The 27,701-nt window shown below is 33.1% G+C and overlaps 1 protein-coding gene across 2 annotated transcripts; it reads right to left on the bottom strand.

Annotated features, from left to right (window-relative positions):
- Positions 1 to 282: 282 nt before the first annotated feature.
- Positions 283 to 27,252, bottom strand: LOC128182056 (phosphatidylserine synthase 1-like). 2 transcript variants are annotated; one of them, XM_052850682.1, is made up of 16 exons: positions 27,121 to 27,252; positions 25,804 to 25,875; positions 25,496 to 25,634; positions 25,153 to 25,402; positions 23,932 to 24,023; positions 17,833 to 17,877; positions 17,384 to 17,502; positions 14,926 to 15,084; positions 8,724 to 8,875; positions 8,450 to 8,509; positions 3,530 to 3,724; positions 3,048 to 3,113; positions 2,686 to 2,785; positions 2,095 to 2,157; positions 1,850 to 1,908; positions 1,548 to 1,685 (listed from the first exon to the last, which is right to left on the bottom strand). In XM_052850682.1, exons 4-15 carry the CDS (start codon positions 25,311 to 25,313, stop codon positions 1,894 to 1,896), a joined length of 1,227 nt encoding a protein of 408 aa, XP_052706642.1. In that variant the 5' UTR covers positions 25,314 to 25,402; positions 25,496 to 25,634; positions 25,804 to 25,875; positions 27,121 to 27,252; the 3' UTR covers positions 1,548 to 1,685; positions 1,850 to 1,893. The 2 variants fall into 2 exon arrangements, with proteins under 2 accessions (XP_052706632.1, XP_052706642.1); XM_052850672.1 differs by lacking the exon at positions 1,850 to 1,908 and having other exon boundaries at positions 283 to 1,685; positions 27,121 to 27,245.
- Between the last annotated feature and the right edge of the window lie 449 nt (positions 27,253 to 27,701).

Genomic DNA, 27,701 nt, shown 5'->3' on the forward strand with positions numbered 1-27,701 from the left:
TTTTGTTTCCACTCAGATTATCGGATGAACTGTTCAGTTAACCTATATCAATCACATTCACAATTTTTTTTAAAGTAGAGAGTTCAACTTCTAATATGTTTTTAAAAACATTTATCAACAGTTCATTTTTGAAATAGAAAATGTCAACAACAAAATTTGAATTAAAGAAATACTCTGCACAACAAAAGATTTTATATATATATAGAAAACATCTTTTCATTCTTTGTATAACTTTTTGTTTTACAAAAAATATAAAGATTTATTTATTCAAGTCATATAAAACCAATATAAATGTAACAAAATGCAAAAAGAACTCCAAAAATTTGTTATGAGGATTACAAATCAAGAAAAACAAACAAACACATACATAAAATATTCATCAAATACTGCACAACATGTTAGATCTTTCTACACTGAGCAAACAAATGCTGTTAGAATTCCAGTAAATTTTGATTTATGTTCTAGTGCATGAAGCAAGGAACACTACAAAATGAACACAAACATATTCCATACACATCAAAATCACACACATCCAATCAAAACTCGGGGAACTGCTACAAAGAGAGAGAGAGTGAGAGAGGCCTACAAATACTAGTACACAGAAGATGAGATGGGTTATCATTTACACTGCTAAATGCTTGCACTCTCTAGTGTATAATATATATGTACATAAATAGATACTAATATAGTATCCAACACAAAAAGTTTGGTAAATAAATAACACCATATATAACAACTTTCTTTTCAGATTGGATAACTATGTTCTTTAACATACTTGGTACACCAGTTCATTCTTGTCAACAAATGGCCACTTTTTGGCATGCCTTATTAGTTGTAAATTAGTTGTAAATAAACAACACAATAAAACACTGATTATGTTCCCATTGCTCACTACTATGGTGCTTCTACATCAGTGTCCTAAAAGCAAAAGATCTTCTGTAGAATTTTCACTAGAAATACTATGTGTGTAAAGAGCTTAACACTTTAACTGTTATGTCCTTCACTGGCCCTATCATAAAATCATGATTATCAAAGAGAAGACAAAAAATGACTAGAAAAATCACATATTACACAAAGGTTCTTACAATACAAAAAGGCTTCAATTCCTCAACAAGTCAGCACCAAAAAAGCCTAATGTATATGGTACATGCATTAAAAACAATCATTAGCAGAATTATCAGTATCTATTATATTTCTACATTTCAAACAGTTCAAACCACAGTAAATCAGTCTGTTATTAGGTTAATTTAAAATATCATTACAAAATTTATAACAAAAAAGGACTTACAAACTCAGTACAGAATTATTAAATAATATCAAATATTAAAGTTATTCATATCGGTAGGTACATGTTTACTAGTACACATGCACTGAACTCTCGTACCCTCGAAATAAAAAAAATCCTGAGTCTCTCACAAATATGATCAAGAAGCTGATGTACAATATCAGAAAAAACTGTTTGATTTTGATTCTTAGTGCACATGTCCATTTCTGACCACTTTCTGATTGCGGTTCCGCAGATTGTAGGGCATTTCACTTTGCGAGAACCCATTCACTTTGGCTGTGGTGTGGGTGCCATTCTGTAAAACAGGTACAGTTCCATTGTCTATGTGGTCAGCCATTTTATTGGCTAGTCTTTCTTCCTCTTTTTCGGCTTCTGTCATAAAAAAGCCATCCTCCAGAGTCTACAACAAAGAAGTTGTAAATCTTAATTAACAGCGGACAACACGAATTAATGACTGAGGAGAGAGGAAAGGGATAAAATAGTACTTTAATGATTCACTTCCATGAAAATCCAATCAAAATCATTCTCATTTCTAGTTGAACAAAGCTAATCAATATGATTTACCTTAGACTGTCTTGAATCGAAAAATCTGCATGGCAATATCTAAATCACATGCTTTTATCCTTAATAATTAGAAACAACTATTAGAGGGCTTATGAAAACTGGCCTTACTCATGTTATTTTTTTTTTTATAATAAAACATGCAAGCAGACAGATGTAGTTTTAGCACAAGCTAAAAAATATTTTGTGAGTGAATAATTGTACATATAGATGAAGAGTCCTCTGTATAAGGACATTAGACTACTTACAGTCCATTTCCAGTTTCTGGCGTAGACTGCACAGAGGTATACACAAAGTATACTCCCCACAAACTACAAAATTAAAAGCAAAGATTAAATGTTAGATAATGTCCTGACATGAAAAGGCATATTTAAAAGGATATCTAACTTCAAAACATTATGTGGCATAAGTAACTTTTTGTAAAAAAAGAGTACTCAAATTATCCATAAACCTACAATTGTGTATTTTATAGAATGTGACATATGGAAAGACATTTAAATGAGTGCAAAATCTAAATGTTCTTTTGAATATCAAGATTTTAATGAATAGAAACAAAGTGACCAAAAAAAAATTTCCTTACAACAAACAGATGTCTTTAGGTCACTTTACTTTTAACTATCATAAACGCTTAAATTTGTAATCCAGCCATATTATGCATTGTAATAATGTTATGCAAATTTGTAATGCATATAAATACTGTTAGGATGTTAATACGAGACCAGAGGAACATTCAATAAAGCTTTTGAGTGATCTCCATTATTTTCTATTCCTGTAAAACAAATTTTTGCAAGCACATGTGACTGCCTGGTCTGCCGATCAGCCACAGATATATCATGTACCTGAATAGACAACCACATCACAATGTAAGAAACTTCTGTCTTCTTGAACAGTTCTAGTCCAAACTTCACACATATGATAGCTTCAGTGAAGGTCACAATGCTGCCAGCACAAAAAAAAAACGACGGAGATTAGTTACCGGTACATGAAATATAAATACTTCTGGCTTTTACTTGGAGAATGCTAAATTGGCTTTAAAATTATCATATATCTGCATAAATTACTATATATACAGATGCTCAGAATATTCTTAGATCTCAAATGACAAAATTATTTAGATAATTTTCTTCACTGTCCTTAATCAAACTTCTATGTAATGAGTATCATTCAAAAAGTTAGTTTCAATATCCTGATTTGTACTCACATAAATATCCAGCACTGTGTGCCCACTCGTCTACACTGGGTGTCAGTTACATACACATAAAACTGCCTAAAAGTATCATTAAAAACCTTTTATACATGATAGCTAAAGAGTAAAAATAAAAAAATGAAAATTCAACGATGAAGAAACAACTATATACAATAATTTCAGACTTCAATTTTAGCAATTCTAGTAAATGCATTTGGATGTGAAATTAGAATGCATTAAAGTCCTTAATCAGATACTGTATATAAGGAATTTTCGCCCCTTTGGCCCTTGTTGTCAACAGGCAAATCTAAGATTTGGCAAATGTCTCAAATTATCTCCCTTTAAACATAACTGTGTCTGGGCGAATTCAAGACAAGGCAAAACTGTTTGCAAGTGGAGAAGGGCGAATATTACACGAGGCAAAAATAACCCTGTATACAGTAAACCAAAAACTGATACAAGCAGCCATTAATTACTCTTTAACTGCTTCAGTTTACCTGATTGAGGGGGCAGAGATCAAGCTGATGAGGACCAGTCTCCATACATTGATCTGGTGGGAAGGAGGAACCTCAAAGATCTGCTTCAGGAAGAAGGTGTTCAGTTCAGACAACTGCCACACAATGATCAGGAGGGAGACGGCCACTACCCTCATAGTGGAGGAGTGGGGGTCCAACCAACGGACATTGTACCAGCTACAACATAACAAATATATGTAACATAGCATACGGATATTGTACCAGCTACAACATATCATATTTATATGTAATATAACTAATGGACATTGTACCAGCTACAAAATAACAAAGATATGTAACATTACAACCAGCAAGCACAAATTGCACCAAACATCACACTGCATACAAATGTAACAAGATAATCAGCCAGTGCATATTGTACAAACTATAACATATACAAATGTAAGATGGTACGACATAACGTACAAATGTTACAGGTTCACCGGCCAGCATGCAAGTTGTACCAACTACACCATTACGGTGTTTATCAACCTAGCTTCAACATTAGATACAAATGTAAAATGACTGTGGCAACCAGTTTGATAAACATTTTTTTTTTTTTTTTTTTTTTTTTTTTCTAAGTCATAATTTAAATACAATTTACGAATAAGCATGTAATAGGAATTGACAATTGTGAATATAGAGAATATAAAATGCGGTACTATGCGGTAGGACTTGCTTCTACAGTCACAGTTCTTTTTGTCCTATACCGCATAAAAGTACGAGAGCCAGGTCGCCCTCTAGTTCATTATATTCTATTACTAATAATACAACATTATTATTATTACTATTTCATATTTTACAATTTACAGCATTTCAGAAAGAGTTCTAAGTATACAGTAATCAAAATTGACAGTTTGTGCTTGCTGATTTACAAGGAAAAAGCTTGCAAGCGATGACCTTAAAAATAAAATTAGGCCTTCATTTGTGACATTGTCTTCTATCAATTTACATTTCATTTTGTATTTAAAAATTTTACATGCAATGAAGGATATTACATTGTTTAAAACTACATTGCTTTGGTTTCCATTATAAATGAAACCCAAAACAAGATGTTTCCAAGCAATATTAATTTTAAGTATAGCAGAAACCTTTTTCCAGATGTTTTTTACAAGTATACAGTCGAAAACCATATGTTTTGTATTTTCAATTTCTCGACAATACGTACAAAATTTATCAATATTTTTATTCCATTTGCTAAGGTATAGATTATTTGGCAACAGATTGTGCAATAATTTAAAATTAAATTCAGCAATGCTTTTATCATTAATTTTTACAATTTTTTCATCATATATTTTTCGCCAACACAATGAGTTTATGTCGCTAAATTCATTTTTCCATTTACTCTCCATGATAGGTTTTTTGGATTTGTCATCAAGTAGTATTTTATAGAAGAAGCCAGATTTCGTTTTACCGATATCTTTTATTTCTCCTTGTAATTTAAAATGAAATTCATTTTGGATATTTATATATCTCCTCCTGCTTGTATCATTATGTATTTTAGAGTGAAAAACGTTTTTTAGTGTTAGATATTCACAAAGATAATTTCTTTTCGATTTTAATATAGTAGCTATTTCATTGAGCGATTTAAAACCATTATCATTCACAAGGTCTTTCACATAACGAAAGCCGCTTTCGAACCAGTTCTGAAAATATAAAACTTTTCCCTTGTATTTAAAGTTTACGTTAAACCAAATATTCTGCCGTAATATTTCTTCCACAGTATCAATGCTTTTTGGATTTTTGCATTCATTAAATGCAGTAAATACCTCTTTGTAGAATTGTGGCAGTCCTTTCAGACTATTAAAATCAGAAGTGTTTGTTACATTTGATTCTAGAATATATTCGATTTTCATCTTATGATTTGCTAGACATGCATTTAAAAATTTACTTAAATTACTCTTATTTTGTGTAAGTTTTGAAATCCAAGCTGCTTTAGTAGCTTTAATTTTGATTTCTGGGTCAATTATTCCTATACCCCCCTCTTTTATCTCGCGAATTAATGTGTGCCTTTTGATGCGTTCACGATTGCTCCATAAAAATGAAAAAATTAGTTTATTTAATTTTTTAAAGTAATCATTTCCCGGATTTTCTAAAACCGTTGCAGTGAAAACGATTTTTGATAGAATAATCGAGTTTACAATTTGACATTTACCGAAGATGGTAAGCTTTCGACATCTCCACGAATCCAGTATCTTTTCAAATTCCTTTAATTTACATATCCAATTTTTTTCGTTACATATATTTTTGTTCAGTCCAACATATATACCTAAGCATTTTAAAGTATCTTTATTTATTCTTACTTGATATACGTGTGTTTGGCGATCTAATCTTTCTCTAAGAGGTCCTAAAATGATGCATTCCGTTTTAGTCATATTTAAATTTGTGCCCGACATTTTGCCAAATTTTTTTAAAATGTTTAGCGCATTTTCCAATGATAATTGATCTTCCAATGTAAATGTACTATCATCAGCATGTTGTATACATTTAATTTCTTTTTCTAACGAACTAATTTTGAACCCTTTTATATCTCCACAATTCTGTATTTTTAGATTCAATATTTCCATTACGAATAAAAATAATAAGGCTGATACTGGACAACCCTGTCTTATTCCACGTTCCATTCTACATTTCCGTGACAGCCAGCCATTATTTTTTACATAAAAACATGGGTTTTTATAAAGTATTTGTATCCATTTTATAAAGTTCGGCCCGAAATTGAATTTTTGTAGTGTTTTAAATAGGAAGTTCCATTCAACCGAATCGAAGGCTTTTTGAAAATCAGCGAAAAGTAATATGCCATCTTTGTTATTATTTTCACAGTACTCTAGAATATCTAATATAAGTCTAGAATTATTACCTATAAATCTACCTTTGATATACCCTGTTTGGTTTTCATTTATTATATTATCCATTACTTTTTGTAGTCTTTTAGCAAAGACACAAGCTATGATCTTGTAATCTATATTAGTTAAACTGATCGGTCTGTAGTTTTCTATTTTTTCTAGAGAACCCTTTTTATATATAAGTGATAAAATTGAGCATTTTTGTGTTGTGGAAAGTTCACATTCTTCGAAAGAATGCTTCAGAGCATTGTAAAAATATGTTTTTAAGTGTTTCCAAAACATTTTATAAAATTCTACTGGTATACCGTCATTGCCTGGAGATTTATTTTGTTTCATATTGTAAACTGCCTCGGCACATTCTTTTAAAGTGGGAAAAATTTCAATTATTTCTTTTTCTTTATCTGATATTTTGTTTTCAGGATTTATTTCACTTAAGTAGTTTTCAATATGCGCATCTGGGACGCGTCTGCTCGAATAGAGATCATCATAAAATATGTAAAGTTGTTTCAAGATTTCATCCGTTTTAGTGTATATATGTCCATTATTATCTACCTTATTGATTACATTATGAGATTGGTGTTTATTTTCAAGCCTAAGAAAGTAGGACGTATTTCTTTCCCCTTCATCGATCCACTTTGCTCTCGATCTGATCTGTGCGCCTTTCGCTTTATGTTTGTATAATTCGTCTAACTCGTTTTCTAATTCTCTCTTCTTTTTGACATTAATTTGTGCATAATCAGAACTTTCAATTTTTTCAATTTCCTTTTCAATCGATTGAATTTTATTTCTTATTGTTTTACCTTTTTGTTTACAAAAATTTATACTTAAATTTCTTATCTGTATCTTAATTAAATCCCATTTGATATGCGGATTGATCTCATTTTCTATTTCATCTTGTACCAGCTACAACATAACAAATATATGTAACATAGCATACGGATATTGTACCAGCTACAACATATCATATTTATATGTAATATAACTAACGGACATTGTACCAGCTACAAAATAACAAAGATATGTAACATTACAACCAGCAAGCACAAATTGCACCAAACATCACACTGCATACAAATGTAACAAGATAATCAGCCAGTGCATATTGTACAAACTATAACATATACAAATGTAAGATGGTACGACATAACGTACAAATGTTACAGGTTCACCGGCCAGCATGCAAGTTGTACCAACTACACCATTACGGTGTTTATCAACCTAGCTTCAACATTAGATACAAATGTAAAATGACTGTGGCAACCAGTTTGATAAACATTTTTAATAGTTCCTGCAGAGTTCTATTGGTGGTAAGCACTTGTAAACACAACAATTACGGAAGTTTTCATGGGTTCACAAATCAAAATACTTTTTCAGAGGGGAGCGGGGTTGGACATGAAATTGTCTACATCACTTTTTTTTTCAAACAAAATAAAGTGCAAAAAATGGACAATGAGTTACAAAATAACAAAGATATTTTTTCAGAGGGGAGCGGGGTTGGACATGAAATTGTCTACATCACTTTTTTTTTCAAACAAAATAAAGTGCAAAAAATGGACAATGAGTTATGGCAACAGAATTTCTTGCCATTTCGCATATAAAAACACATTCCCTAAAAAAGCTACGAAAGTGCAAGTTGTGCATGTCAAAGAGCACTGAACTCATAATTAATCATGCCATTGCAGCACTAAAGCATGTTTAACCATTAAAACTGACACATTTATAAATTTTCCTGTTCCATCTTAATGAATTCAAGGTTCAAAAACGTGCACTTAACGTGACACATTAGCTCCACATTTTACATATCAGCATTTCTCTGACTTTAATACATTGGAGAGGTTTCACTAATGAGGGTGTTGGGTACAGTTTTGAGTAAATTTCATGCAGAATTAAAGGGTTTTGATCATAATAATAACTTATTGTTACTTCATAATTGTGTATGTAAACAAAAATGTAATCTTAGAATTCAATATAAAATCAAGCATAAAGTAAACAAAAATATGGGGGATCCACATTTAATCTTAGTGGATCACATCCTCTTTTTGTTGGAAAATATTACCTGACAGGGGTAAACTGTAGAACAGCTCGTCTGATTTTCCCAGTTGTAGAGTGAATGTCTCTAAAATATCAAATTAAAAAACTCATTGATTTATAAAATTCATGTAAACATGTGTAAAAAATAGTTTTTTTTATTTGATTATTGTCAAGAGAAAAATTAGAAAGTTTAGGTGTTGAGGCAGAGGAATATTCAATGTATAGATAATATTAACCACCAATCCTGTATAAATGCTAGTGGATTTTTCTGTTTATGATATTAGTGTCCTTTAACTCACTTGATGCTTTCCCAGTGGTAGTTGCGCATCTCCAGTTTGCGACAGACATACATTCCCAGCCAGATTCCTAAACCATTACAGATCAGGACATCCAAAACCCAGGCATCCCACCAACACTCCGCAAAATTAGGCAGCAAGTGCGAAAACGCCATCTACAATATATACACACACACACATACAGTCATCATTCTAACATAGAATACTGTATACAGGGTTATTTTCGCCCTGTGTTACTTTCCCCCTCCTTCACTTGGAAACAGTTTGCTCAGTCTTGAATTTGCCGAGACACAGTTGTTTAAAGAGAAATAATTTGAAACATTAGAAATCGCCTAGTCTTAAATTCGCCCACTGACAGGGAAGGCGAAAGGGGCGAAAATAAAACGGGGGCAAAAATTTCCCTATATACAGTAAATTAGAAGTTCTGACCATACTGATTTTATTAAAAAGCATTTTTTTTGTAGTTTTCATTACGTGTTTAACACAATACATTGCATTACTGGTATTTGATTGCTGCAGATTTGTAGCCCTATGGCCTGTCAACCAGGATTTTTGTTTATATTAATATTTTGAGCTACAGATCAACAGCTATAACAACTAGCTGGTACATTTGATGAGATATAGGGGGATGAGTTTATTCATACATGTACTATGTATAGGGTGCTTTAATTGTATTTAATGCCAGATTCTGACAAGGAGACCTACATGTACCGGTACTACTCAATAACTTCCTGTAATTCATGATGAAGTGGTTAGTATCATAGTTAAACCTGTCTAACCCGAACAAGTATCGTCAAAATGCCACCAACCACACATTAAACAGGAACACCACTAATAAATAGCCAAATGCCACATAAGTCTTCCCATTTCCATATATCCATATTATTCCATATTACATTAATATCTGTACATGGGTATATACACTTTTTGTTAATTTTGTTTCCTGTTAGCCAACTGGAGCTCTTACTTATCAGTATTTCTTATGTTGTCTTATTGTTTACATTTTAATTTGTTCTTTTTACATTCATTTTCTTTTATCATGTAATGCACTGATCTGTGCAGTTGAAGATACTTCTACCTAACATTGTATACCGGTGTTATATAGTGCCTTTTCCCCCTAGCCATCTTTCCCCCCGGAAAAATGGCTATATAGCAGTTCTTCCCCCCGGAAAAATGGCTATATAGCAGTTTTTCCCCCACGGAAAGCTGACTATATAGTGGGATTTCCCCCTTTTTATAGCCAGATTACCCCCACGGAAAACCTACTATATAGTGGATTTTCCCCTATTTTTACTTTCCGGCCATGTTTATTGCGGACCATTCGTGACAATAATTTGCAATAACTGATATGATATTAATTTCTTACAAAAAAGGATAATTATGGCATTTATTAATACAAAGAATAAAATACATGGTTTTTCAACCACAAATATGAACTAAGGCATGCGCCTTCATAACATGCATGTGTCATCATCGTTTATTTCACCTGTTCTCACACCTTTTTGGAACGCCTTTTACACGGATTTCGGAATGCCTTGAATCTTTTTCATCTAATCGATGCTTATCTACAGTTTTGACTTCGTCGTTATGAACACGTGAGAACACATTTGAGTGAAAATACGCCGGTTTGGAAATTTAATTTTCCAATGTATTACCATCAATGTATAAGCTTCTCCCAGGGAACTAACTGACCAATCTTGACTTAATTTTGTAGAGGAAGGGAATAAAAAATGGAGATGTATTACTCCCTTCGTCCAAAAGGCTATCAATTTTAAATTAATACAGTTAGAATTGACGATCTTAAAAACAATTATATATTTCTTCTTCTAAATATCAAACGGGAGACAAGATGCAATAATATGATGAGAAACTGAAATGTTTTAGTTTTACTTTGATTGATGGGGTTCTAAATCGTGGTTAAGGGGTATTTTAATTATGTATTAAAAGCATGTGTAAAGTTAGTGTTTACCACTTCGTTTTAAAGTTACGCATATTCATATTTTAAGCACATTTCTACGAAACACGAGATATTATGATGTAAACATTTAAAAAAAACAATGAAATGTCTTCACAACCAGAACAATGTCGGTATCTTTGCTGGTTACTTTGGAAAATGTGAAATGGAGCCTGAACTAACTTTATGTTTATATTGTCACTCACTATTTGCTAATTTTTCCACTCTTAAGTTTACAACGGGATTTATAAATATACAATTTTGAAAACGATGCTATATAAATCAAGATATACGATTCAATTACCTAAAAAATTATACTATTTGTTTCATATTTTTGCAATAAAGATTTACTTGTGTACCATATTATTTCTTCGAACAATTAAACAAGTCTTTAGGGTGATTAAAAAAACAAAACAAAAACAAAAAAACAACAAACACATGTACATATATTGTGATGAGCTGACTTTTTTTTTAAAATATAAGCTTGTTCTTCTAATCAACTAACAAGTAAAAAAGTCGTATATGCGCTGAGGTTGGTTATTTATTTTTGATTTTCGGTTTCTCCTTTTATGAATAAAAGTTCATTGATTTATTTATCTAATTATTTATTATATCGTTAGTCATCATGAATTGATTAAATGTTTGAATTGATTAAATGTTTTGAAGAATAATGAATTTTACCCGCGTACCTTTTTAAAAAATTTTGTTCGTAAATTAAAAAAAAAGCAGCAGAATTAAACGTTTTGATAAAGAAATATATGAGTGATTGTGTATTTTTACTTTTAAATGACCGTAAAAAGATGTTCATGTGGTCATCTATAGTTTTTGAGATATGGGGCCCTAAAAGTACATATTCTTTATAATTGGATTTCAAACATCGGGCTTGAAAACAACAAAGGCTCCTACCCTGCATGGGGGCTTAAATTTTCGGTGTCATCTACTAGTGGTATACCACTATCACTGTGAAAATATGGTTAATTGGTCATCTCTAGAATTTGATATTCGGGTCCCTACTTATAGAACACTATTCAATCATTATAATGGTGTTTTAATCATCGGGCCCTTCAAGTGGTAAACCACTGCCACTATAAAAATATGGTGATATGGTCATCTCTAGTTTATGAGACATTGGACCCTAAAGAATATGCACTATAATTATTATAATAGAATTTTAAAAATCGGGCTTTGAAACATCGGAAACAAAATTTCTCTAAAACAGAGAAATTTTCACAAACAGACAAACAGTCTGATAAATTTATCAAGAAATTCTTAAAACATTCTCGTTTAATACAATTTCAATACACAGAATTATGCATATAAATGTATAACTTGTAAAACTTTTTTCATTAGATTACCTAAATTAAGTTCTATGTGTAATTCCATTACACACATGTTCAACTTTCAGCATTGTCTATAAAAATAATAAATCGGCAAAAAACGAAACTTAACCTGTACAGATGAATGCAGATATACATGTAAGCAACCTGGGAGTGTAGAAACATTGATTTTAATCCTTACTGGATTTCCATAAATGTTTTTTATAAAATCTGAACCAAAAACGTGAGGGAGAAACCCTACTATGGGGGAAAAGCTACTATATAGTAGCTTTCCCCCCCGGGGGGAAATGCTACTATATAGTAGCTTTTCCGGGGGGAAAAGCTACTATGGGGGAAAAACTGCTATACAACACCGGTAGTTGCATATATGTGATTATATTATTAAAACAAGCAAAGGCTTGCAGAGTTTTCTTTAACTCTGACTTTTGTCTTGGTTTATGAAGAGTCCTTTAAATAGTACATGTACATAATATACCTGGTAATTCAAGCTAGATAATTTACAGGTTGATATTTAACTTACTGAAATCCTACTCATCTGTATTCCTACATCAACATCCCTCAATTCCCCACCCCCTAAATCTTCTTTCCCATCTTCTTCCCATAAGACATGCAGGATTTCATAAGTTTTTAAGAATTATCCTAAATCAGACTGGGGATCTACATCTTTTAATTTATTAGGTTTCCAATTTTACGTTGAACATTCTGAAATTGTTGATATTAATTTTTATATTTTTATCTTTTATAATTTTTTGAATAAAAATGAGGCTATTCCAACCTCAATCAGCAAGTGGGAGGCAGAGCTTATGCCATATGGAGTAGACACAATATCAGTGCAAGATGTTTTTAAAATTTGTTATAAAACCACTAGTGATTCTTCTGCCCAGTGGTTACAATTTCGAATTTTGCATAGAATTGTTCATGTTTGAAACAACCTTAAGAAAATTAACATTAAAACTTCTGATTGTTGTGGTTTTTGTATGGAAAATGTTGAAACAATAATACATGTTTTCATTGCTTGTGATAAAGTATAAACACTCTGGAGTGATTTAAGTCTTCATATATACAGAGAGACCACTGAAAGAGTTGGTTTTAATGTTTCGAATGTTATTCTTGGTGAGCTACCATTGTCAAACAATAACAGGGTTATAAACTTCATAATTCTATATGTTAAACAATATAATTTTATATCCTTAATGCAAAATAAAATGCCAAATTTTCTTGGATTACTCAGTCATTTAAGAATAAAAGATCATGTAGAAAAATATGCTGCTATCCAAAATCAAAAGCTGCGAAATTTTGAAAAATTGTGGCTTACATGGAAAAACATTTTAGATTAGTTTAGGAAATTATGATTATTACTATTCGTATTATTATTTGCTTTTTGTTTTTTTGTTTTTTATTTTTTGGGGCTTTTTTTGGAAGCAAAGTAACCATTTACCACTAATATTGAAAAATGTATGTAAATATACTTGTGTGTGAGTGAGTATGCATGTGTATAAAATTTATAAAAACTGAATTTATTAATGTCAACATTAGTATGTATGGAACAAAAACAATAAATTATAAAAAAGAAAAAAAAAGAAAAAAAGAATTATCCTAACTTTTTTTTAAGGAGAGCATGCATTTTGGCGCACAGGCAGAACTACAATTGAGGCCTTTATATCACAGGGGGTGTCTAGCAAGATGCTCCACTCTGCGAATGGTCAATGACCATTCCCTTCCTTATTCCTCATTTAAAGTTAACATCATGACATTATATGACCTTGAACTATAGACTCAATCACTGCTAATTAATTATATAACACAGAACTATTTTGGGTGGACACAGATATGTATAGAACCTGGATATAGATTAATCAATGTTACTCCTTTCCCACTTCCATCCGCCTTCTCCCTACCCAGCCAGCCACAGGGACAGACTGTATGTAACGTTGATGGATGCAGCACCTGTGGTCAAGTGGCATCTATACATCACTGTTATACCCGCTGACAATTACATAGCCACCTTACCGGTCAATGATGGACAATCATTGACAGACACAGTGAGAGACGTCAACAAGACAGTGTCGTACAACATGTGGTAAGTGTTACAGGAATGATGGGCACCCAAGGTACCACCATAACCAGGTAATGTACACCACAGGTGGGTTGTTTTTCAACTAGGTTAAACACAGGGGAGCTTCCTGTGTTATTATGAGTTTCTGGCATTGTTATATCTTGACGTGCGTTCTCTGTGTGATATTTAAAATATAGAACAGTATATTTCCAGGACTGTCAGCAATGTAATTTCCCTTTAGATTTAAGCTAATCTGTCATCCTTTTAATATGTCAAGATATTTGACAAAAGTGTCTTTCCTGACATTAGGATATGCAGAAACGTTGACATCTGCATAACAATTAAATGACTGTTTATTTATAGAAACACTTAAGACACAATTATGAAACAAAAATTTCAAGAGCTTAAATGCAGTCTTCAAAATGATATTGTATAACAGCAGAGATATTTAGATCCTTAAGTCCCATTATTACGCCAATATGTGCCAATGATGTTTATAATACTATCCATGGCATACGAGATTATATCTTTGCTTGTTCTTGCTTTATATTTTGCGATGCTTTAAGTTTTGAATGAGTAAAAAGACTCAGTTTTTGTTAGTTATACATATATATATGTGTGTCTTGTATATCCTTTGTTTACTCAATAAATGACCTTTTTACCTTTGTTGGTGAGTTGTAGTATTTTTTTTTTTGGGGGGGGGGGGCATGCTGACATAAATAATATTGTATAACAGCAGAGATATTTAAACCCATGATAAGGAAGAAATTATGACTTTTGACAGGAGAATTAAGATAAAATAGTGGTGGGACTGAATCATCTTTTAAGAGCTAATTAAAAGAACCAGGGTGACCATACCTCAGTTATTTCCCATGTTATGCTGATGGTCCACAAAATGCCGTGGTGGCGGATCAGCAGAGCCTTGAAGAACCACCCCAGGAGGTGGGCTGCCGCAAAGCAGTCAAACAGGCTGTAGAACCGTGCCCAGTCCATCGTTGAACAGTTCACCGCATACTCCTACAAATCAAATCATCGGGTATACTCTTCAAACAGTTATCTAATATGGTTAATTACACATTTGGACTTCCACATCTTAAACATATTGGTATCTTATATTACCATAGGTAAGTAGGAAGTCCCTACCACTACTAGCTGTTTATTTTTTTTTTATACACATAACAGTATTTGACTTTTTCTCTGTCTTGAATCTGAAAACCTCAACAGTTTTACTTGGTTTAATAAGTTTTAGAAAACTACTGAGTTTGACTGTATATGTCATATATGAATGCATACAATCATGATGACAGGTAGTTGTATAGCATACAACAAATTCTTGAGGATCTTATACAGAATTCTATCAAATAAACAATGGGGAAAAGTTGTCCAGATGAATTGTGCTCTACATATTGTGAACAAACATATGCTACTCATTCTATATAATGACAGAATACAGATGTCTGTGTAATAATATGTGGCCCAGATTTTATCCCATCAAAATTACAAAAGCTAGGATCTTTTCCATTTCCCCCAAAATTGTAGAGAACTGTAGAGATATGGTATATTGTATTATCAATAAATTGTACAATTTAAAATACATTTCATCCTGATATAAATTATCCTATAATATATGTATATAAATACTAGCAGGCTATAAACTTGACACCCCCCCCCCCCCCCCCTCCATTAAGGTTGAAATAGATTGCATCGATAAAACATGCACCCAGAGGAAACCAGCTAGTTTACCAGTGCAAACACAATGAGATACAAGTAAACCCAGCAAGGGGCCCTTGTAACAAAGAGATCAGTTCCTTTTGATTGATTAATGGTCAATTCTACACGACTGCAGCTGGGTACACAGGAATGAACTCTGTATAAAACAGCAGTCTACACAGAGAGACTGAGGGCAGCAGATTGATTCATCAATGATTCATCCCTGAAGATGACGTCCCATTCCTGACAGATACATTGGACAGGGGATTACAAAAAACTTCATCAAGTCTATTCCAATGTGACTATCTTACTGAGCTAACCTGGGCTACCTCAAATCAGATGTAATCACAATTTCCTTATTAAATATTCATTTCTGATTTACAATTTATTCAATTTACATAGAAGGCCAAAATACTATACATGGGAGTCAAATGTTGTCAATCAAGGTATAACCAAGATTACTTTCCTTGACATAATATAGTCACAGCTTCATGTGACTTAACACCACAGAAAGCTTCCCTGTTCAAACATCCAGTCACAGCATGATCAATCAAACCAACTAAGGGGACTGAGAGAAATTCCACAAGCTATCCAACATGGCTATATTTAGCCATTCATTTCAACAAGCTTCCTGCAGCCAATTGCAGATGTTATAATTACCATATTTTTCCTTTCTGTTGTATTTTTTTTTAGAATTGAAAAAAATATTTAGTTTGCATTTATGAATATCCTTAAGTTTTCATACAGTTATGAAGGATCAGAAAATATCATTTTAGACCAACAGCAAGTGTGTGTGGTATTATGGTAAAAGTTTGGAGATCTCTCTCTCTCTCTCTCTCCAACCCTCCATCGTGTGTTAATTTATTGATTCCAAATAGTAAGATGTTCCACTACTTGCTGTTTTGGTCTGCCTTTTAGAGGACTAGATCAATACCCACTGTATCTGGATGCTGAAATCTGACACCACCAATAGTTACATGGATGTATTGGACCATAAGCCTTTAAATCCTACATCTGCAACCTTCAGTCTGTTCTAGGCCACTATGCTAAAACTAGCTCAATAATTAAAAAGATTTGACCTTTTTCACTTAATTAAAAGTTCTTGTAGACATAATGCTTTATAGGTGCCCAGCTCCTTTATTTGATGCAAATTACATGCCTTCTTTGTTTTATTTTATTCATCACTTGTCCTGGGTTATTAATAATTGCAAAAAAGGCAACCTTTTACATGTAGATTTGGTTTTAATGAAGAAAAAAAATCACAAATAAAGGAAGCTTCAATGATTTTGTTATATATTATAATATATCAGTGTAACATACTATGTATGAAAATGACAGACATCTGGTAAACTTTTGGAAAAATACAGTCAAACTTCAATATTCAAAACTCAATATCACTGAGAAAAAAACTTGTTAATAAGGGTAATAGATAAAAAAGAAAACTGAGGTAAAAACGCATAAAGAAACTGTAGCTTAGGACTTTCAAATAAAAACTGTAGCACAGGACTTTCAAATCACTTCAATAAACCCATTGTATTCTACCGGTAGATATCAATGTTTAAGATAGCAGAGTTTGAATGAAGAAGACCAGAGTAGATATCGTTACCTTGTCCTCTGGAGACACACCCTTCAGATCAGGGAAAATCCATTCTATCATCAGGCGAACATCTTTCCGATTTTGAAACAGCAGAAAAACTAAGACCATGAAGTATAACACACTTAGTCCTGAAAAGGAAATAACAATGCATACATATTGACATCATTCCAAAACATTTTAACTCTTGACAAAGTCTTGTTAATATCTTGTTCAAAAGTAATTAATAAATTCAATTCATTCACGTGCTTTGTTTGTTTTTTGGTGGGGGAGGGGGTGTAGGAGAAATCACCGTAAAATAGTTACTCAATTGTTCTTATAAAGAGTGTATCTCTGATTAAACATATAAAAAACAGGCAAATAAAATTATGCTGTGGAACAAACAAAAAGTTTTTTCTCTCCATTAAAAAAGAAATGAATAAACAAGGGAAGTAATGATGACTGATAGTTGGATACTCTACCAAACACTATCCTCCATATTCCCGGGTGAGGGCGGGTGAAAGGACCTGGAAACGAATGTAAAGATAAATAATCATCAACGCAAAATCTCATCAATAACAGCATCAACAAAAGTTTAATATATACTTCTAGATTTTCATATAATATTTTGAACCCCGCGATATATTGAACCCGGGTTCAAAATATCGCTGCGATATATTGAACCCCCCCATAAAATATTAAACCCAGGTTCAATATTTTATGGCCGCGATATTTTGAACCCCCCTCTACTTTTCATTGGTATTGGAGAGGGGGTTCAAAATATTATGGCTGCGATATATTGAACCCCCTACTTATTTCCAATTCCCATTGGAGAGGGGGTTCAAAATATTATGGCTGCGATATATTGAACCCCCAACATTTTTCCAATTCCTATTGGAGAGGGGGTTCAAAATATTATGGCCGCGATATTTTGAACCCCCCTCTATTTTTCATTGGTATTGGAGAGGGGGTTCAAAATATTATGGCCGCAATATTTTGAACCCCCCTCTATTTTTCATTGGTATTGGAGAGGGGGTTCAAAATATTATGGCTGCGATATATTGAACCCCCAACCTTTTTCCAATTCCTATTGGAGAGGGGGTTCAAAATATTATGGCCGCGATATTTTGAACCCCCCTCTATTTTTCATTGGTATTGGAGAGGGGGTTCATAATATTATGGCCGCAATATTTTGAACCCCCTACTTATTTCTAATTCCCATTGGAGAGGGGGTTCAAAATATTATTTCTACTGATCAATTCATTTGTGACCGCATCGGACATGGACTTGGAAGAGTACCATGATAAGAAGGGTTTTCAATATATCGCAGCCATAATATTATGAACCCCCTCTCCAATGGGAATTGGAAATAGGTATGGGGTTCAAAATATCGCTGCCATAATATTTTGAACCCCCTCTCCAAAGGGAATTGGAAATAAGTAGGGGGTTCAATATATCGCTGCCATAATATTTTGAACCCCCTCTCCAATACCAATGAAAAATAGAGGGGGGTTCAAAATATCGCGGCCATAATATTTTGAACCCCCTCTCCAATGGGAATTGGAAATAGGTAGGGGGTTCAAAATATCGCAGCCATAATATTTTGAACCCCCTCTCCAATGGGAATTGGAAATAAGTAGGGGGTTCAAAATATTGCAGCCATAATATTTTGAACCCCCTCTCCAATAGCAAAAAAAAATAGAGGGGGGTTCAAAATATCGCGGCCATAATATTTTAACCCCCTCTCCAATGGGAATTGAAAATAGGTAGGGGGTTCAAAATATCGCAGCCATAATATTTTGAACCCTCTCTCCAATGGGAATTGGAAATAAGTAGGGGGTTCAAAATATCGCAGTCATAATATTTTGAACCCCCTCTCCAATAGCAAAAAAAAATAGAGGGGGATTCAAAATATCACGGCCATAATATTTTGAACCCCCTCTCCAATGGGAATTGGAAATAAGTAGGGGGTTCAAAATATCGCAGCCATAATATTTTGAACCCCCTCTCCAATAGCAAAAAAAAATAGAGGGGGATTCAAAATATCGCGGCCATAATATTTTGAGCCCCTCGGCAATGGGAAAAGGAAATAGGTAGGGGGTTCAAAATATCGCAGCCATAATATTTTGAACCCCATCTCCAATGGGAATTGGAAATAAGTAGGGGGTTCAAAATATCGCAGCCATAATATTTTGAACCCCCTCTCCAATAGCAAAAAAAAATAGAGGGGGATTCAAAATATCGCGGCCATAATATTTTGAACCCCCTCTCCAATGGGAGTTGGAAATAGGTAGGGGGTTCAAAATATCGCAGCCATAATATTTTGAACCCCCTCTCCAATGGGAATTGGAAATAAGTAGGGGGTTCAAAATATCGCAGCCATAATATTTTGAACCCCCTCTCCAATGGGAATTGGAAATAGGTAGGGGGTTCAAAATATCGCAGCCATAATATTTTGAACCCCCTCTCCAATGGGAATTGGAAATAGGTAGGGGGTTCAATATATCGCGGCCATAATATTTTGAACCCCCTCTCCAATGGGAATTGGAAATAGGTAGGGGGTTCAATATATCGCAGCCATAATATTTTGAACCCCCTCTCCAAAGGAAATTGGAAACAGTAGGGGGTTCAATATATCACAGCCATAATATTTTGAACCCCCTCTCCAAAAGCAATGAAAATTCGATAGGGTTTCAAAATATCGCGGCCATAATATTTTGAACCCAGGGTTCAATATTTTATGGGGGGGGTTCAATATATCGCAGCGATATTTTGAACCCGGGTTCATAATATCGCATAATATATTGAACCCGGGTTCAATATTTGGCGGTATCAAAATATTATATGACACCTGTCACACCGGCAGCTACAAAATGCATTATTAGTACTTTGTAAACTTTCATTATTATTTTTTAAAAACCATGCAACAGTGACAGTGACTTATTTTTCTTTCTTCTTTCCACTTGCACTGTGTCACAGAGGTGAGAATTAGATTATACATACAAAGGTACCCATAAAATTCACATGACAATAACCATGAACCTAGATTATTTTCTCTGTGAATGATGTTTGAACTGCTTTTCTTCCTACTTGACAAAAACCAGCACTAATTCTTGTATAAATTGAACAGAAGAGCCAAAGAGAATAATAATATCTGCATCCTGCTGTTTTTTGATAAGGCAGTTGCAATATGTAGTGTCTCACTTTCTGGCACAAATCTTATCAAGTGCACATGCACTTAATATACAATATACCTATAAGCAAGTAAAAATGTGTACACAGGTTTTGATATTTTTTAGGTTTGGTTATTTTTTTTTACCTGTATATGTTTTTATGGGGGTAATATATTTTTTACCCTGCAAATTTTAGCTAACATTTTTTTTTGTTGGTAATAAATGAACTAAAATGTAAGATTGTTAGTAATTAAGCTTAATCATTGAGGCTATAAAATAGAAAATTTTTTACGGTTATCCAATGTTTCACACAAAATGCTCATGGAGAAAAAAGTTGTACTCTGTAACATACATGTATATAATCATAAAAAAGGAAAAATCATTGTAGGCTTGCCATAATTGTAAGGTATATATTCATTTATTTACTCGATCAAGCTATTTCCCTCTTTCAACATATTCCCAAAAATATTTCCTTTCTGAACACATAAAAGTGCAAACCTTTTAAAAATATGAACTCTTCACTATTTCCCTTTGGTTTTCAGAAAAAAATTCTTTTATTGTATCCAGTTTAGTCAAATTTCATTTTTGTCATTTGCCAAGGTATATAGTCTTTTTGTTTATCTTACAAAAGGAAAAGTTATCCTCTCTCTCTCTCAGAGAGAGAGAGAGAGAGAGAGAGAAAGAGAGAAAGAGAAAAGAGATTGAGAGACATCTTCGCTAGCCAAGGGTTTAGATCCACTCTGCTCCTCTACAACTGTTGTAGAGGAGCAGAGTGGATCATAAACCCTTGGCTAGCGAAGATGAGTGAGAGACAGAAATGGGTGAATGAATATTTCTAGGGCCTGTACACATGATAAGGTTTGCCTTACAAGTCTAAACCTTACGTTTTTTCAAGCCTTACGTCTCTAGTGTACACACACTTAGGCAAACCTTACATGATTATAATCATCATTTCCAAAATCTCCATTTTTTTGTTGTTTTTAAACATTACAAAAATGGAGGACAATATCATTACTGTAGCAGAGTTATTTTATTGGCTACAGCAATTAATTAATCAAACTAATTAAAAAGAGGAAAAGTGTTAACAGACGCTTATGGTCATATGGAGAGCTGTGCACACAATATACTGCTGCATGAATTGTGCCTAAAAGACCCTAGCACCTTTAACAATTTTGTATGGATGGACTAGCAATGCTTTGCAGAGTTAACAAGTCTTTTAACTCCTAGCAGTCACATAGCATGTGGTCACTTAAATCTACCTACATGTCCGATTTGATATACTAGTAAATAGATTGACATTAGGGTAAATGATTTTCATTGGCTACAATACAAAGGTCAGCTAAGTCTTGTATTAGGAAATAGAGCAGTGCTCTATTACTAAGTTTGACTTGTAAGGCTACCAAAAACATGTATTAAGGGTGTACATACGGCAAGCCAAGAACTTAAGTTGTAAGACTTGTAAGGCAAGCCTTATTGTGTGTACCGGCCCTTAGAGAGTCCTGTCGCTTTTCCCTTTGTGATTTTGTATCCAGTGTAAAGTATTGTACAGAACCAGTTTATTGAAAAACAATTATACATCATAAATTCTTCTTACCTCTGAACTGATTGATAAAATAGATAATCATATATAAACAAGAGGCCCATGGGGCCAGATCGCTCACATGAGCAACAATGGTTGCACGATTATGTAGAGATCGTACAGAATTACCAATAGAATGTATAGTATTTAAATAATATAATATGTTGTTAGTGCATCAGATTTTGCTCATTTTGCACGATAAACAATTAATTGTCTAATTTACTGATGTCTTTATTTGATTCGATACGTAAAAATTCCAAAATACAGGCAATATTTCCCCTCAAGTTAAAAAGCATAAATGAAATTCAAAACAATGTAAAACCACAGTCACGAGTGAAAATGTCAACGCATTGAAAGATTTAACCTCAATTCACTTCACGAAATTGGCACAAATATGTTTAGCATATCATGTTTCAAGTATCCCTTCGCACGTAAACTGTTGCACAACAAGCAAATTCATCTTTGTCAGTTTGACCCGTTTGTCATGCGTCAACATTCAAACATGGCTGCTTTATACAAAGAACTTTTGTTTTCAATATTGAATACCGAACCTGAAGTTATAAACTGATTGACTGTTTATTACTCAAATTTAAAACAGAATTCGCCGATAATTTTTGCAATTAATAATTTCCTTTCCAAAAGGATTATTCATGCAAAATTATGTTGAATTTGACACAGTAGTTTTTGAGAAGAAGATTTTTTAAAATGCGACCCCCTTTTTCTACAGTTTCGAGGTTTTCTCCCCTTTGAATAAAGATCGGTCTTTCATTTCTGCAATTTATAATCACCTTTCTATGGGGATGCTTTGTGCCAAATTTGGTTGAAATTGGCCCAGTGGTTTTAGAGAAGAAGTTCAAAATTTGAAAAGTTTACAGATGGACAACGGACAAAATGTGATCAGAATAGCTCACTTGAGCTAAAAAACTGCTACAACCATTGTCATTGATAGCCATTAACAGCTAACTGTGTCCCAGCAGCCAATAAGTGTTATAATTATTATTAAGGAGGTGGGTTCATTATTTACGCTTGACACAGCAGTCAAAATTGAACCTGACCCAGTAGCCAAACTCACACTAAAAAGGAAATAATGGTATCCCAAGATTTACCATCACTCCAATTTGTCTCCAAGTTTAGTTTAAATAATATTTAATTAAGGCACATTCTACATAAAGGTGAACTTTGTTAAAACTTTGACTTCTTCATACAAGTCAAATTCAGCATCTAAAGCATATCGCTGGTATTGTTTCTTCATAAATTCATCATTCCATGCATGAATACTTGGAAATGAGACCTGCATGATTTCTGATCTATTCATTCATTCTGAGACCTCAAGCATGTTCTGTATAAAACACCTCCATATGCATTATCCATGCAAATATGGTCTATGAAAGTTGATCTACATGCCTTAACTATAATTTACTTGTCCAGAAAATGAACCAAAAGTAATATAATTTAAAAGCAATTGTACATTGCTAGTATAATGTATCTTTTAGATGTATCATCTATCAAAGACCTGCTCCAAATATTTAAAACTGAAATAAATATACCAACATAGAAAGCAAGTCTGATGAAATGTACATTGTATAAAAAAATTATAAATACCAGCCCTTCCGTGTGAAATGGTTGATATACGCTTAAAAATGGTTAGAATTAATAAATACATACCAGTATATTATTGATTTCACATTTTGCTTTGGTTGGTAAATTTATCTATTAACATTCTCTCTCTCTCTCTCTCTCTCTCTCTCTCTCTCTCTCTCTCTCTCTCTCTCATCCAATATGCATAATATGACTTATGGGTTTTAAAGTTGATTAACTTGAGGTCTTACCATTGGGGAAAGCTAGCACACTGACAACAAGAAAGAAGAAAATGATCCAGCAGAGGCCAATCCATAAGTTGTTATCTTTATCATCATCATTCCTGAAATATTCAAGACAATCAATATTGAAGTCATCAGGGCACCATTGTACCTTGAAATGGACACTCTCCTCAGCATCAATCACAATGCTGCCAATTATCAATAGTTCCCTTGAGTCACATTATCTCAAAATATATTTTCATAAATTGTTGTGTGATATATATGTATATAACACACACATATATATATATATATATATATATATATATATATATATATATATATATATATATATATATATATATATATATATATATATATATATATATATATATATATATATATATATATATATATATATATATATATATATATATATATATATATATATATATATATATATATAATATGGAACATACTATTGTAGGTCTGTCTCATGAACATAACAATTATAACCTTTTTAGCATTTTTGAAATTATTAAACAAAAAAAAACCCCAAAACAGAACAAATATGCTGTTTGGGTCAATAAACATAGTCAAAATTATTTTCTTTTATCTAAGAGATTGTGATACAAGTTTATCAGATTGCATTGAATGCATACATCCTGTATGACGTTGACTAACATACTAGGTATTAAAACTGGTATAAAAGAAAAATGAAGGATAACTTGTTCTATATTAAATTATGCTGGTAAGATATATAATATTGATTGGTTTTCAAGATTGCTATAAATATACTTTGTTCTCAATGCAAACCCTTAACTTATCATGAAAGATATTATAATTTATATATCTTTGCCTCAGGTCATTGTAACTTTGTACACTGTAAAACCACATGCAGTGACCGTTCGATAGTTTGATCTATTTGCTCTTTAGAAAACAACATCTCTTTTTAAAATTAAAATAAGAATTGAACATTTTTTTTCGTTCATGATACAGAAGCAGTCAACAGTTAAATAATCGATGTGACTTTCAAATTACGCGTATTATTAGAATCTTACGTAACAACAATCTGCGCTTTCATAAACCTTATACTAGGAAATTTTATGAAGTATTTAAACAAACCAGAGTAAAAATTATAAAATTCCATATCTAAAGATCGAAATTCATTAACATAAATAAAATGTCATCGACATCCTAGTCACGTGTAGAATATAAACAAAATGTAGGAGCAGCCGACACAAGACTTACCTTGTGAACGCTGAATAAAGTAGTCCTAAAACACAAACAGATAACAGAGTCAGTGTATGAGGCTTGTAAAAGAATGCCAGAGATACATCGTCCACAGATTTCTCGTTTATAGAACGAAAATGTTCCATTTCTTCAGCAAGGTCATTTCTTCGTCCATCCATATTGCAGGAGAGGTGTGTTTTCAATTTGAAATATTTGGAATTCCGAGCCCGATGTGCAACTTGACTTCATGATGGTAGAAGTTCGATCCCTATTCACAAGAAATTAAATACTGTATTATGGACTAAAAAAACAGAATGACAAAAAGATCATATCAGATAAGCTATCAGTTACTATATCTTACAATTCTGATCTAAGTCCATCAGCTAAACGAATCCTCTTCCTTCTGCGCCGGATCAGTACTCTTAAGTACACAAAAGCTTATGCACTATACAATGAATATATAGGTTCACTCCGTCGATCGATGATCCTCATTGGCACCACTTATTGAGGTACAAGGAAATAGGATAAGTAATTATACATAGAAAAACTCATTCTCTCTAAAGTCGACAAACCGCGGGTAAGTTAATCATTGGATAAATTTATAACCATTTCTCGTTCTTACCAAAAATCGTGGAACACTTTTCAGCTTATAATTAAAGAAAAACGAACCTTTACTGGGATGTCTTTTCTTGGGTGACATAAATAATGCAACTTCAGTGTTTTGGAACGGTAAATTCTCCTCTGAAAAATTTAAATCAAAGCTAAAGATTGCAAATCGTTAAATTAGTATGCACAAACACGTGTCTACACAGTCTCTACCACCGACACCCCATAGATCCCCTCAAACTGCACGGCTTTATGCATGTATATATACTTAATACTAAACTTAACATGTGAAGACACGTGTAGAACTCGAATCTCCAGCAAGTCCATCGTGTACATGTTCATAATTCTGCGTGCAATTTCCTAATGCATTAGCTGCAGAACTGTAGCTCTCCGGGAAAAAAAATTATTGACAGACAACATTTTTTTTCCGGAGAGCTACAGTTCTGCAGCTACTAATGCATGTTATGTGAATTTAAATTTTGACTATAGAGAATTAAAAATACATATACAAGCAGCAGATATACTTACGTGTTATAAAAAAAATTGTCCTTGAATTTCACCAAATGCACGTAATGTCGTTTTATACAATAAAGACGAGAGTTCCGTTTGGTTATGTCAACAATTAAATTTCAAATCTAGATGGAATTTCTGCATGAGTGAAATGTTTTACATGCATGTGTACTACTGTAAGCTAGGTTCCATGCACGTTAATACAAAGACAGTATTCTAATTAAGTACAGTATATTAGATTGCTCCCTAACATTTACTTTTTCCATCAAATTCATCAAAATATGCATATTACGTGTTCATGGTTTAGAATAAATCCAGAGAGCTTAGCTATAATACAAAACCTAATTAATTTGCAGGCTGACCTAAATCAAATACCTGTTCCCATGACCCATGTTCTAATTATGGCATTCGTTTATTAAGAGAGGCACGCACTCTATTCTAGTGACAGAAGGGAACCAATAACGAAGCAGGAGAACGTTGCACCCCCCCCCCCCCCTCCATCCCCTCATCGCGAGAAATTCTCTGTATGATACACGTATAATAAACTAGTATCTTACATGCATTGCAATTCTTGTAATATACCTGGTATAACATCACGTTTGGACTTTAAAGGCAGTTTAATTAAATCTCTGTGATATAGCTTTAATAATTTTCCCCATTGCTCTTTACTAAAACTAGAGATAATTAGGGAAGTTATAAATAATTGCAGTAAAATCTCTTCCTACAGTTGGTACTATCTTAATTATAGAAAACTAACAATGATAGCTTGCATACAAAAATTCTATCCCCCTAATCTAAAAAAACAAAAACAAAACATACGTAAATCATGTTTTAGTTGAATTTACTTTAACAGGACTTACATGTACTTACATTACGCCTTGGGACACATACGACATGTATAGCAACTACATCAGCTTTGGTCTTGTCTCTATATGGTGACAAAGGCAGAAGATAATCCCTGCCCGGCTATCCAGATACACCTAGTTGACGACCACGTTGACCCGGCGAGGAAAAATCCGGATGTTGTGGACAGGACATTAGATCTCTGCTGTATTTGCCATATATGGAACGTTGTATAATAGTAACGTTATAAACGATACACAAGAGAGAGAGAGAGAGAGAGAGAGAGAGAGAGAGAGAGAGAGAGAGAGAGAGAGAGAGAGAGAGAGAGAGAGAGAGAGATGAGTGAATGAATATTTTCAGGGCCTGTACACACGATAAGAGAGAGAGAGCTCCCATGTATTTGTCCAATTTGAAAGTGAATGACTACATTGAGCTTACATGCAAAATGTATAGGCTATAGCACTGATTTGCAAAAAAAGCAGCCGCATTTGATTTTTTTCCCTTTAAAATTTGTAGAGATGAATGTATGTTTGATCTTCGAAATAGCATAGGAAATAAAGCAACATCATGCAGCATGCGTGAGGACAAGTTTTATCGTAATAGTAACA

This window comes from Crassostrea angulata, chromosome 1 (genome assembly GCF_025612915.1).
Source record: "Crassostrea angulata isolate pt1a10 chromosome 1, ASM2561291v2, whole genome shotgun sequence".
Taxonomy (NCBI): domain Eukaryota; kingdom Metazoa; phylum Mollusca; class Bivalvia; order Ostreida; family Ostreidae; genus Magallana; species Magallana angulata.